General features: G+C 40.4%; 1 protein-coding gene across 6 annotated transcripts in view; it reads right to left on the reverse strand.

Moving 5' to 3' along the window:
• Nucleotides 1-14,726, reverse strand: part of si:dkey-178k16.1 (band 4.1-like protein 1) — a 106,246-nt gene that overhangs the window by 30,979 nt on the left and 60,541 nt on the right. For all 6 annotated transcript variants that reach the window (XM_017715888.2, XM_037541341.1, XM_037541340.1 and 3 more), the window contains exons 5-8: nt 7,364-7,406; nt 6,217-6,292; nt 5,437-5,655; nt 1,927-2,014 (exon numbers count right to left, since the gene is read on the reverse strand). In XM_017715888.2, coding sequence (XP_017571377.1) covers nt 1,927-2,014; nt 5,437-5,655; nt 6,217-6,292; nt 7,364-7,406 — 426 coding nt within the window. The remainder of the gene's footprint in view (nt 1-1,926; nt 2,015-5,436; nt 5,656-6,216; nt 6,293-7,363; nt 7,407-14,726) is intronic.

Consider the following 14,726-nt stretch of genomic DNA (forward strand, 5'->3'; position numbering starts at 1 on the left):
CTATGGTGACCAGCCGTCTGCGCTGATCTTCAGGGTTAAAGGGTGAATCAGCAGTTCTACATTAACTCCAGCGTTTAAGACCATTTACTGTTAAACTGTGTTGAAGGATCAGCAGAGCTTTATTTTACTGTAGAGGAGGATTATTTTATTATTACCTACTGATCTGATTCAGCTGTGGAGCCACGACAGGGCAGTAAACAAGCCGCATGTTGCCGACCGCTGCCCTAGATGTTCTAACTCCTCTGAGATTGGAGCCTCTCACTCTCATACCGCTGCATTATGTCTGTACCGTGGCACTTCTATTGCTTATGTTACCTCTGTTTTCCACAAGCTGTGCCCAGCGCTGTCTCCTAAAGGTGTCCTTCAGCGCTAAAGTTACTGATATTACTGACATTGCAGCATCTTCAGCGTGTTTTGCTTGCAAATGATACCTGATGTGCTTCAGTGATGAACACATTCACAGCATCACGGTCGCTGGAAATACTTTGGGTTTTATCAAGAAAGCCGTAATGGAACTTTAAAAGCTTTTTAAAAGCTGTAATTGAAGAAACAGCTTGGGGGGTTGTTTTAGTGTGCAATCAGCTGGACCTACGGGAAGAACTACAGACAGTTTGAAGGGTCAAACTAGGAAAAATATGAAAATCCCATTAAAAAAAGAATTGTGGTGTTCATAATTTAGTGCATTAGTGTGTTACCACTAATACAATCCCATTCCCCAAAAAAGTTGGGACAACATAAAACAAATAAATATTTATAAGACAATACAAACAAAATGCAATGATGTGCAAATCATTTAAACCTTATATTTAAACGAAAATAGTATAAAGATAACATATCAAATTTAGAAACTGAGGAATTTTCCTCAGCAACATCTGCTGCCATCCAGACGACGTCTTTTTCAGGGACGGCCTTGATTATTTCAGCAATTCCACATTTTACAACAGCACTGCTCTGGAGTAAATGGGTCCAAGTACTAAACTGGCCTGTCTGCAGTCCAGTAAAAATATTTGGAACATTTTGAAATGAAAAATATGACAAATGAGCTCCTGAAACTGATGAGCAGCTGAAATCCTGTATCAAACAAGAACAGGAAAACATTTCACTTTGGAATCTACAGCAGCGTCTCCACAGTTCCCAAACACTTACAGGGTGCTGTTAAAAGAGGAGGTTCTGAAACACAGCGGTCAACATGCCCACGCCTCTTTTGAAATATGTTGCAGGCATCAAATCCAAAATGGACACACATTTTTCAAAAAGCAATAACATTTCTCAGTTTCAACATTTGATTTGTTGTCTATGTACTATTTTTAATGGAACATATGGCTTCAGTGACTCGTCCATCATTGCATTCCGTGTCATAACGTTTTGTATATATGGTGGTATATCAATCAATCAATCAATCAATCAATCAACCTTTATTTTGACTCGGAAGTACATTGAGGGCAACCGTCATTTTCAATGTAGCCGAGCATTTACAAAAACAGGGATTGACATGACAAAGAAAATAATAACTACATTTAATCATTTTAAATGAATAATGAATAAAAGATAAAAGTAGATAAAAATAGAACTTGAGATTTAAATGGTAAGAAATTAAGATCAAAAGTAGATAAGAGATTAGTAAGGTAATAAAACTATCACAAATTAAAAAAGTAATGATAAACTTAAAAATAAAATGAGAGGAAATAAATAAATAAATAAAAAGAGATAAAGAACTAAGGAGAACTAACACAAAAATAAAAGTCACGAATAAATAGGATTAAGTAGAACAGGTGCAGGCGGTCTGTAGGTGGTTTGATATTAAAGGTATAAAATGACTGAGTGACGCCAGTGAGCCGAGTTTTAGTGTGTCCTGTAGGGAATTCCAGCGTATCCAGTATATATGCAAAGTGCTGTTGAAATGAATGTGTAGTTGTGCATGCGCACCTTGGCATGATGGAGATCAACCCCATACATAGAGAGCTTCTTTGCATTCTCCAGGAAGTTTATTTCAGCCTCTGCAGGACTCATACCCCTACAGCAGAACACACAGGTCATCATTATATCGTCAGGTCGTCAGAAAATCACCAAATGAAAAGCACAAAAAAGCTTTAAGGTGTGAAGTTAAGTTTCCTTTCTACAGACAGGAGCGCCAACTAGTCTCTTTGGAAGGAAGGCGCCGATTTCAACAGCTTTCCCCCTCAGTCTGGTCACTGGCATTAATTCCTCTCCCACTGCGCTGCCTGTCTGTATTTGCAGGTTGGCTTCAGCTCAGACTCATTGCGAGCGTTCATAATGGGTTTGGGTCGCTTGGTCCAACAGCATGCTAAATTATCATGCCTGAAATAGTGCAAGCCACATTTTACAGTTATGAAAGGACATAATCCTAATGCTAATACCCGCCCTAAAACACCCTAAAACACACTTACTCCTGCAACTTAATAGCTTTCTTTGAAATATCTCTGTGTGCGGATGTGGTGTGACAACTCGGCACTTGTTAAGATATCGTCCTCTATCAATTCCATGACCATCTGTCTAATGTCTAGCAGTTGGTCAGCTAAGTTCGCCAGATAACCGACTGCTGCTATACTGTTATATGAATATGGTTCTGCTGAGGTGTTTCCCTGTGACCAGCTCATGTTTATTCATCGTTTTCTTACCCTGGCTCCGTCTACGGACAGTCTGCGTCCGTTCTTATTTCTTATTCTTATTATTCTTATTATCTGAACAGGAACTGCTGGCTTATTATTCTGTTTCTAACCTTAAAACTCGTTGCTCAGTAACTACTGTGGTTAGTAGTCGTTAGGAGGAAATTAAGTGGGGGCCTGTATATGGACCAGTTCAGGTTCAGTTCTCAACAAAGTCCTTCATGAAATTAGTGAAGCATTCGGTTGAGGATAAATCTCACTGTTTGTCTTGTCAGTCAGAAAAACGAGGCATTACAAGGCACTGAATTTTGCGATGGCGAGGTCAGGGTGTCTATTTTAAACTTTGTCAGGAGCTGAAGGTGGAAAAAACTAAACTTTTCCAGTATTATGCCCTCCAGCTTTTAGTGAGGCTACACTGACAGCATACAGACGGCACAAAAACACGTGGAGATCCTCTCGCTCCTTTATCTGAAAGTCTTCAAAAACATAAGCTTGATGCTTCTCGATTGGTGGAACGAAGAAACAGTGTAATTAACTTTAGAAAACCGAGGTCCAACTTCGATAGTACTACTAACTTTAGTCTTGTACATTTGATATTGCGCATTTTGACATTTATTCACATTTTATTGTTGATATTTCTGTATTAAGTAACAACTTGGGCTCATGTATTTTTTCCCTCCTTCTCTCCTGCTGGTATGTGAACAGTAATTATCTCATCCTTGAAAAAAGCTTTTCACTTTACAGATGTCTCTGACAGACTGTGCATATGATAAACAAAGACTATTTGACCAACACCATCCAATGTGCCAAAACTAGAAAGATTACACTGAGCAGGGGTATTCAGCTCCGGTCCAAAGCCAATGCAACAGCTGTATGTCCAGCTGTGTTCAAATGCAGATTAGTAATAACCCACATGCTTAATTTTAGGTTTATGCATTACTAATTCCGCATTAATTAGATTTAATGTTGAGCTTACTGTCTACTCAGCATTTATACCCACCCCTAAGCAAGTACATGCTGAGAAAAACGGTACACAGACAGCACAAAAAGACAAAAACATGACTTTTTAGCTTAAGATAAGCAAACTAAACACTAAGTGCTCTGTGCTGTGATTACATTGCAGCTCTATTCATGACCCTGGTTCCAACTGCAAGCATGAAGCTGACATCCACAGCGACTCCACAACGTCTGAAGTGATGCTGCTTTTGTTTTGGAGGATCAGACACCTTGTTTTAAAAAAACTTAATATTCATTTGTCACAAGGAAATATTAAAGAATAAAGAAACTGTCTAGTTATTCAGTTCAACTGTAAAAACATAAACTTGTGCACTCTTTTCTTTTAGACTCTATTTTTCTGTGGTTTTGCAAAAAATCAGCAGAAGCTGTTGTGGCTTTTCCATAGAAGCGAGTTTATAGGTTCTGAGAACAGTGTTAAAGCAACACGTCGCTGTTGTTGGAAGAAAACCTCGTATCTCCAAAACAGTAACTTTACAGGAGAAGGAAAAAACCTGCTTTACTTTTAATGCAAGTCAATGGAACCTGAATTTTTCCCCAAGTCATTTTGGGTCGTTTCTTTTGGTCCATTCACCATGAAATTCACACACAGTGTAAAGGGTACCAGGCGTTTTCAAATTATGTCAAAAACTGAAAAACGTCAAAAATGGAGACACAAGGTTTTCCTCCGACGACAGTGAAATGCATTAGATGGATCATTGTCACTTGTTAAAAAATTTATTTTTTATCATTTATCATTTATTACAAATAAATAAATAAATACATAATCAAAAATAGCTAAATGAATAAATAAACGTTATAGCGTGCAACTTTTTTTAACTTATTAGGTACATGTATTAATGTGTATCTATGACTGCTGTACGTCTGCCTGTCTGTCTGTCTGTCTGTCTTGTCCATGTTGGTTGTATATTTGTCTGTTTTGTCTGTCTGCTCAGCCAAATTATGCTGCTCATGTTGTTTCACCAAATAGGCTATTAGCTCAGGGTGGTGAGTAGTGGGTGGGAAATTACGGGGGATTTAAGGGCGATGCCTCATCACTACGGTATTCATATGACTTCTGTACTACAGTGGAGTACAAACTGGATCATAACAGAATGAATAGATGTGTTATACAGATACTTAAAAATACACATATATATATATATATATATATATATATGTATATATATATATATATATATATATATATGTGTGTGTGTATTCATGGATGTATGCAAAGATATATACAAGAATGTACGTGTGTGTGTGTGTGTGTGTGTGTGTGTGTGTGTGTGTGTGTGTGTGTGTGTGTGTATGTGTCACTGACCATGTGTGTATATATATATATATGTATATATATGTATGCATGATGAAAAAGATGTATATAAGAAGTTAAGAGTCCCCAATAGGGGGAGTGGTGGTGTGGCCACTGGCCACTATCTGTTCACACTGACACACAGACACATATCTGTGTCACATATGAAGAAAAAGATGGGATTTGGGCCACTTTTATCTGCTGAGTGAACGCAGCCCAAGTTGTAGCTTTAACTAAGGATGTAAGAATGGCTTGACGCACAGACTTATACAAACCTGATAAACCCCAGTCCTGAAGGCCTAGTGTCCAGCACATTTTCATAACTGCCTACTCAAAAACAACCTACTACACCTGGCAATCAATAGGTGAGCTGAATCCACTGTGTTTCAAGCTCTGCCAGGACCAGAGTTGAGAACTCCCTTTTAATCTAGTCCGATATAAATGGCTTAAAGATTTAACCAGCTGTGCTGAATACGGAGTATGTGTGGTGTCCTCCCTTGCCTGTAAGTTCGGTGGAGCTCCATCACCCTCTCCTCCAGCTCACGGGTCTGGTTGGGGGCGAAGCGGAACTCGCTGACGTAGTCGGGCCCGTGCTCGTCAGAGTCATAGTCACCCAGCTCGGCCTGCACGGCGTAGGAGCCCAGCAGAGCGTGTGTGACGAATGAGCACGGCAGCCGCCCAGACAGCATGTCCTCCCTCAGCTGTAGACAAAGGTAATACCTACACACACAGACACCAGAACGGTTCACATGGCAACCACCGTCCAGGCTCCATCCTCTGGAGTGTGCTACTCGAGATGTTGAGTGATGCCGAGTGATGCCGCGTTTGCCTTTGAGAGCACGCCTAAGAACACAACATATGGCAAGGACACGGGGCATTACGAGGAAGAGGGCTGAAGCGAAATCCACAAGCTCCGGATTACTCAGCTGCAGATTCAAGTGGTTCGGGCTGGTGCAGGCATTTCACAACAGAGGATGGAGATCAAGGAAACATTTCAAGCCTGAGAGATTCTTAAATTCCTACTTTCTCCTTTTAATGGTATTTTATCGAGAGGATCAAAAGCGGTCCGTATAGCATGCTTTGGTAAAAACAGGTGTGAGCTTCACAGCTGGGCGTAAAGATGCTGAGTGGATGCGTCTGTTCAATCCTGGGCGAACTGCAAAATACTCTGCGAGCATTTGTGTAAAAGCACATACAGCAAAATGGCACAGCGGAGATGGAATAGCTGCATGTGGGAGAGCCGGGAGAGTGGGGATTTTAGCCCAGGTTCAGTGCACTCACCGAGTGATGTCTTCTATCAGCTGAGAGGGATCAGGAGGATAGAATTTGACAGCAAAGGAAAACTGCCAGGAGCCCACTGTGAGCAGACAAGCAAAAACAATGGGTTAGAAAAGGGATCTGCCCTTTAAAATGCAACACAAGAATACAATTTTCCTTTATCTGCTGAGGTGGCGATGTAGAAGTGAGTGATGTACATTTAAGGCTGCAGGATATGGACAAAATATTAGTACCGCTGGTATGATGGGGCTGCTGTGCTACTGTAGTATAACACTGCTACATATTCCCTTTTCAATACATCTTACATTCATTAAAAACAAGCTGGTAAATCAATAGTGTGACATGATTAAAGACCAGCCTGCACTATTTTAATAACAGTATCGATTTTATATTTAATTTTGTTGGACTATATGAATACACTCATCTGGAACTGTGACCGGGTAGAGCTGTTAGGCCCGAGAAAAACCTGCCTGTACTATAATGCTGATTTCTGGTAGCACCACTAAGCGGGTTCTCATGGTAAGTTAGCGCTATTCTTACAGGGGTGAGATTTTTTTAAACTTAAAAACATTGCTAAACATTAACATCTGGCAAACAGCTGCTGTTTTCCAGTTCTAACAACGGAACTCAAACCTATGGGGGATGTAGAGAGAAGCTGAATTGGTCCTACTCATTAAAATTAACATGCAACTGGCTGATTAGACTGTAACTTGTAGGTTAGGAGTTAATCTATTGTAGTCAATCTAAGGCCTTCAGTCCAGCTCCTGAAGTCCTAACCAATGGGAGAGAGAGAGCTTGGCTGTTCACATTCTGATTGGATCGTTTTTCCACTGGGCTTTTCAAGATTTTAACCCTTTTGTTTTCCAACCACAATGAAACAATGAAATAAGAGTAGTAGTGTGAATCTTGCGGAGTTTAAAAATGAAAAGCATGAATATTTCATCAAATAAAAAAACACTGAAATGCACATATTTGTAAGACTTCACCTGCTCACAGTGCACATTACAGAAAACTAATTGGGGCTGTTTTGCATATTGTTAGTCTCGTGATATCAGTGCTGCAAAGGCCAACGTAGTAATAATGACTCACAATCAATACATTGTGTTCAGCCATAGAGAGAGCAGGCGTTAGGCGTTCTTACTGTACTTACCTCTGATTTGCTTTTTTATCTCTTTGGAGGGGTCCAGCCAGTTCTGAAAGGAAGGACAGCACAGTTCTCATGACGGTCAAAGCTCTTTCAAGCAAAACAGTACTGCAGAGTGAGGAGAACTACTGGACTCTTTCATCAGAATGCAGGATGCGTCTCTGCTGTGGCCAGAGCAATAATTCTATATGCATTACATTAAATGGTCAGTGCATTAATATTCAGCAGCTGCAGAAGCATCAGGGAATAGATAAATGTCATCTCGGCCCCACCATTCTGGCTTAAGGTCACCCAAATGTGTGTGAGGCTCTTAAGTGTTTGCTTAACACACACACACACACGCACTCATACTTTTGAACTGACGTAATTACAAGGCATTTCATCTTTGTCACACGACACACTCCAAGTCCAATATTCCAATACAGTATTATCAGCTTATGATAAAACAATGAGTTCTGCACAAAAGTCTTAGACAGCCAGTCAAAACAGCTATTAATAAAGCAATTAGTATTTCAGTGGCAGAATATATAGGGAACACTTATATGTATATTTGAAAATGACAGAAAAGTCAAAGTAAATTTAATTTGCAGCATTAAATTTTTACTTTTATGCACCCTTCACTTCTTCTATTCTTACAATCTTAAAACCAACCAGTTACGTCTGTCATCCCAAGAGAAACTGTTCCCAAGGTGCCACTGACGATGAGTGCACATAATCGGGTTTCTGCAGCCATCCGGTTATTCTAATGGTCATGTAAACACCGCAGTCCGATCTAGAAATCTGATTAGGAAATCCAACAACGAGGCTGGGTTTGAGCTCAGTGATCAGATTTCTCAGGCTGCGGATGCGCGAGATCAGACGGTGGAGGTCGTGCGACGCAGCAAAACACTGCTGGAGCGGCGCTGAAACCAAACGCAAAATAAAGGGTTTAAATATTCGGTAGCACTTTATTTGAAGGCTACCTACATAAGGGCTTTACGACGCATTCATAAGCACTGAATAATGTGTTTATGAAGCACTACTTGAACATTTATTAAGTGCTTATTTCGCTTCTCGCCACCTGACATAAGATGTTTTATGAAATAAATGACATTGTCCTGATATAATATGAATAAACGTTGAACATATTTACAGCACTAAACATTTAAAACACTATTCATAACTATTTATGTCAGCATTCTTAAGATCATTGTACTGATATCAGGATAAATATGCCTGGAAACCACCCCCTCTTCCCTCCATGGCATGGATCAGATGATTGATGTAATTACGTATAGGGTTTAGATGTGTTTAGTGCTGTAAATATGTTTAAAGTTTATTCTTATTATATCAGGACAATGTCATTTATTTCATAAAACATCTTATGTCAGGTTGCGAGAACCGACATAAGCACTTAATAAATGTTCAAGTAGTGCTTCATAAACACATTATTCAGTGCTTATGAATGCGTCATAAAGCCCTTATGTAGGTAGCCTTCAAATAAAGTGTTACCGATTCTTTCTTCATCTTCTAGATCAGGGGTGCACAACTCCGGTCCTGGAGGGCCAGTGTCCAGCAGAGTTTGGCGATTTACCTGCATCAGCACACCTGATTACACTTATCTGTTAATTGCCAGGTTAAGTTGGGTGTGTGTGAGTAGGGAAACATCCAAACTGTGCTGGACGCCGGCCCTCGAGGACCGGAGTTGGGCACCCCTGTTCTAGATGATCATATTTTCATCTTTCTTGCGTTACGTTTACATCACGTCTTCTTCTGACAGTTTGTCTGGTTGAAATCTGATTACTGTCTGACTCTTGTAGACTTGGAATTTTCCTTTGTGTGATTACTCGAGTGCATGTCAATGCGTTGATCGGATTACTGACCAAATCTGATTCACGGATTACTGAGTGCATGTAAACACACAACACTCACTGTTTCAAAGATAAGCTAACGTTCAAACGCCCGAGCTGCCTTGCACATTTCTTTCTCAAGTGCATCTTAAATGGCTAAAGAAGAAATAATCCACCTGCATAAGAAAAAGAGCTCAAAGTAAGGACAGGAGTTTCTATCACTGGAGTTCAAATAAATATTAAGACATCCAGAAAAAATGGGACTGTGGCATGTAAGACCTGGCAAACCGCGGTCAGATTAACAGAACTCAAAGCTTCAGATCTGTTGGCCTTCAGATGCAGGTAGAAATATTTCTGCAGATTTATTTGAAAAACTGAAAGCAAGTCTCCCTCAAAAAATGGAAGCTGTAGTAAAGGCAAAGGGTGGACACACTGAATACTGGAAAAAAGAAATATATTAGTCTTTTTTTTCCTGATGCTGAAAAATGAATAACTTGTGCTAAATGGCTGATTTGACCAGAAATAAAATAAATAAATATTGATCTCTGACTTTAAAACATACACAGAGACTCTGAACTCATCATGGTTGTGATGTCACAAGACATCAGAGAAGAAGTTCAGTTCAGCCTGAAGTGCCTTTTGAGGCCAATACAGGGCAGCCAATCAGAATAGAAGTAATTTACATATGTCCATCTTAAAGGCACTAAAAAAACAACAGCCTGTTAAAGAGGATCATTTTTGACTTTTGGTACATAAAAACACAAAAGGACATAAAGGAAAAAAGACAATACAAATGAAGAATGTGGTCACTAACAAACAGAGCGCTGCTGTCGGAAGAAAACCTCGTATATCCAAAATATCCAAAACTTTACAGGAGAAGGAAAAAAACACACTTTACCTTTAATATAAGTCATTTTGGGCCGTTTCTTTTGGTCCATTCTTCGTGAAATTTACACACAATGTAAAGAACAGGTGTTTTCAAATTATGTCAAAAACGGAAAAACAGAAATTGAATTGAATTCAGAACCTTCAGCCAACTGTTTGCACACTGTGGAATTAGACCTCCGCGTTTAACCCATCCCACATACATGCTCACCAGTGAGCACACCCACTAGGGGGCAGTGAGCACACTTGCCCGGAGCGGTGTGGGCAGCCCTATCCACAGCGCCCGGGGAGCAGTTGGGGGTTAGGTGTCTTGCTCAAAGGCACTTCAGTCATGGACCGTCGGCTGAGGGGATCTAACCAACAACCTTCCGGTCACAGGGCTGGTTCCCTAACCTCCACGACTGCCCCCCAAAAAACAGAGATACAAGGTTTTGTTCCCACAGCAGCAATAAACACTGACGCAGTGCACTGTACAGATTTAGTGCCTATAGAAAAATTATATTCCATGCCAAAAATGTTATTACATGCCATAAAAATGACAGCTGCCCCATTTGAAAATCGACTAAAGTCCCTAAACCGGTAAAAACACTTCATGAGAGACACGTCTTAGTCTCGCCGTGAGCTGTGTGTGGTTCAAAGCGTGGCCGACGAGTGAAACAGCAAACAGCTTTGCTCTGTTAGCAGCTTCCCGCTGGCTGCTTACTCTCCCAAAAAACACCTTTCCTTTCTCATCTCACTGGCTGTCAGTGCCGCGCACCGCTGCCGCCAACACCTGACGAAACTCACTCGCTTTCTGGCTACCACTGACTCCACTCGGTGGGTTTCCGGCAGCGAAGGCCAAGAGATTTCTCACTGTAGCAGCGTGTAAAGAAGCCTCCGATGGGCAAAATGGCAAAATGGCATGGTGGAGACTGAGGGAGAACCATCATTAGAGTTGAACTAGAGCAGGGGTCCACCTGAAACAGGGTAGACCACCATCAATCAAACACTCACTGTGGAGCCTGGGCTATATACAAGGGTTCTCTGCAAGACACGATATCTCCAGCAGTGGCAGTCTATGGGCATGACAGAACCAGCAGAGCTACAGTTATTTATAGAGAGCAGGCTGCATTAGCAGGAGGGAATCTTAGGGGAAAGTGTTGGCGGTAGTTAGTATGCATGCAAAATTCTGGAAAGAGTGAAAGCACTCGGGGGATAACAGCGTTACTGGGCCTGAGAATTGAGAGACTGACAGCATATGGTGACAGTGAACCCTTAGTAAGAGTTAATACTTTTGTTTTACTGCGATGTTTAAATGTAATTAGATAATTGCATAATTATACTACATTTAGATGCCATTTACATTCTGAATCGACAGGTTCAAATCTGCTCGTTTGTCTTTTCTCTGTTCGTTTTGGTTTCAAGGAATAACAAAAATGAAAATGTAAAGGAAGAAATCAAGGTTGTGTTTCAACAACGCGTTTCCAGCTAATCAAAATAATCTAAATTACAGCAAAGGTGTCACTTCTTTTACATACAAACAGCAATGTGGTGTCTGCACTTTTGAAACAGAAGTTTAGGACAGAGGTCACCCAGACCTGGTCACCTCTGCGGACCTGGAGTTATGACCGATAATAATAATAATACAACTATCTTGGCTCTGATCTGATCACTAACTACAAAGTAGGTGTGATCTGTGATAGGGGCTCTTCCTCCTCACTTGCAGATGAACTCAATGCTCATTATGCTCATTTTGAGGCAACTAACACCTCACCTGCTGAGAAACTCCCAGTAGATGAGGAGAGCTGCGCTCTAGCCATTCCCCTGGCTGAGGTGGAGAGATCGGGCTAACTGGACCGGGCTGCTTCACTGTCTGGTACAGTAGCTGCTCTGCCTGCGACCGCAAGGCCCTTTGAGGAGCGGTGAGGACGGCAGAAGCCATCATAGGCAACAAACTACCAGTCTACCCGTCCCGCTGCCTCAGGAGGATCAAAAAGATCCGGTCAGACAGAAGCCACCCAACACACGGCCTGTTCACCATCCTGCCATCAGGCAGCAGATTCCGCAGCATCCAGACTGGAACAACCTGGTTAATGAGCAGTTTCCACCCCCAGGCTGTCAGGCTTCTGAACAAGCTGTGAAGCTGTGGGTCCGTCCCCGACTACCACTTCGCTCAGTCACTCTGTCAGCATTATTATTACATCATCTCTGCTATGGACAATAACACTTTAACACCAAGCCACATAAAATACATACTGTCTTTATATTTTGTGTAGATTTCTCTCTATTTTAATATATTTCAATTTATTTTTCATATTTTACTTTTACTTATTTCTGTAGAGTGATTATCTGAGCCTCACCACCAGCATTTCAATGCATAAATGTCCTGACGCGCAAACTTGAATCAATAAACTATGGAGAACTATTTAATTTTGACTGGGTGGTCCTGGTTTAATCAGGGTAGCTTTTCTAGCCTTTGCAGTAGCTTTAGCAGCCCGGGAGACTCACAGACCAATCACATTCATTGTAAAAATGGCACGTGACACTGGTCAGCCAATCAGATCTGTTTATGATGAGCTCTGAGACTCGAGTGAGTGATGCTACACATCATCTAAAACGTTTTAGATCTGACGTGATCTAAAAAGAGGAAACTGACAGTAAATGTTGGTGAAATCTGACCGAACTGGACTTTATTTGATCTGATGTTCAGTAAATGTTGGTGAAATCTGACCGAACTGGACTTTATTTGATCTGATGTTCAGTAAATGTTGGTGAAATCTGACCGAACTGGACTTTATTTGATCTGATGGTCAGTAAATGTTGTTGAAATCTGACCAAACTGGACTTTATTTGATCTGATGGTCAGTAAATGTTGTTGAAATCTGACCGAACTGGACTTTATTTGATCTGATGGTCAGTAAATGTTGGTGAAATCTGACCGAACTGGACTTTATTTGATCTGATGGTCAGTAAATGTTGGTGAAATCTGACCGAACTGGACTTTATTTGATCTGATGTTCAGTAAATGGTGTTGAAATCTGACCGAACTGGACTTTATTTGATCTGATGTTCAGTAAATGTTGGTGAAATCTGACCGAACTGGACTTTATTTGATCTGATGTTCAGTAAATGTTGGTGAAATCTGACCGAACTGGACTTTATTTGATCTGATGGTCAGTAAATAGTGTTGAAATCTGACCGAACTGGACTTTATTTGATCTGATGTTCAGTAAATGTTGTTGAAATCTGACCGAACTGGACTTTATTTGATCTGATGTTCAGTAAATGTTGTTGAAATCTGACCGAACTGGACTTTATTTGATCTGATTGTCAGTAAATGTTGTTGAAATCTGACCGAACTGGACTTTATTTGATCTGATGGTCAGTAAATGTTGTTGAAATCTGACCGAACTGGACTTTATTTGATCTGATGTTCAGTAAATGTTGGTGAAATCTGACCGAACTGGACTTTATTTGATCTGATGGTCAGTAAATGTTGTTGAAATCTGACCGAACTGGACTTTATTTGATCTGATGGTCAGTAAATGTTGGTGAAATCTGACCGAACTGGACTTTATTTGATCTGATGGTCAGTAAATGTTGGTGAAATCTGACCGAACTGGACTTTATTTGATCTGATGTTCAGTAAATGTTGGTGAAATCTGACCGAACTGGACTTTATTTGATCTGATGTTCAGTAAATGTTGGTGAAATCTGACCGAACTGGACTTTATTTGATCTGATGTTCAGTAAATGTTGGTGAAATCTGACCGAACTGGACTTTATTTGATCTGATGTTCAGTAAATGTTGGTGAAATCTGACCGAACTGGACTTTATTTGATCCGATGTTCAGTAAATGTTGGTGAAATCTGACCGAACTGGACTTTATTTGATCTGATGGTCAGTAAATGTTGTTGAAATCTGACCAAACTGGACTTTATTTGATCTGATGGTCAGTAAATGTTGTTGAAATCTGACCGAACTGGACTTTATTTGATCTGATGGTCAGTAAATGTTGGTGAAATCTGACCGAACTGGACTTTATTTGATCTGATGGTCAGTAAATGTTGGTGAAATCTGACCGAACTGGACTTTATTTGATCTGATGTTCAGTAAATGGTGTTGAAATCTGACCGAACTGGACTTTATTTGATCTGATGTTCAGTAAATGTTGGTGAAATCTGACCGAACTGGACTTTATTTGATCTGATGTTCAGTAAATGTTGGTGAAATCTGACCGAACTGGACTTTATTTGATCTGATGTTCATTAAATAGTGTTGAAATCTGACCGAACTGGACTTTATTTGATCTGATGTTCAGTAAATGTTGTTGAAATCTGACCGAACTGGACTTTATTTGATCTGATGTTCAGTAAATGTTGTTGAAATCTGACCGAACTGGACTTTATTTGATCTGATTGTCAGTAAATGTTGTTGAAATCTGACCGAACTGGACTTTATTTGATCTGATGGTCAGTAAATGTTGTTGAAATCTGACCGAACTGGACTTTATTTGATCTGATGTTCAGTAAATGTTGGTGAAATCTGACCGAACTGGACTTTATTTGATCTGATGGTCAGTAAATGTTGTTGAAATCTGACCGAACTGGACTTTATTTGATCTGATGGTCAGTAAATGTTGGTGAAATCTGACCGAACTGGACTTTATTTGATC

The sequence above is a fragment of the Pygocentrus nattereri genome, chromosome 9 (assembly GCF_015220715.1).
Source record: "Pygocentrus nattereri isolate fPygNat1 chromosome 9, fPygNat1.pri, whole genome shotgun sequence".
Classification (NCBI taxonomy): Eukaryota; Metazoa; Chordata; class Actinopteri; order Characiformes; family Serrasalmidae; genus Pygocentrus; species Pygocentrus nattereri.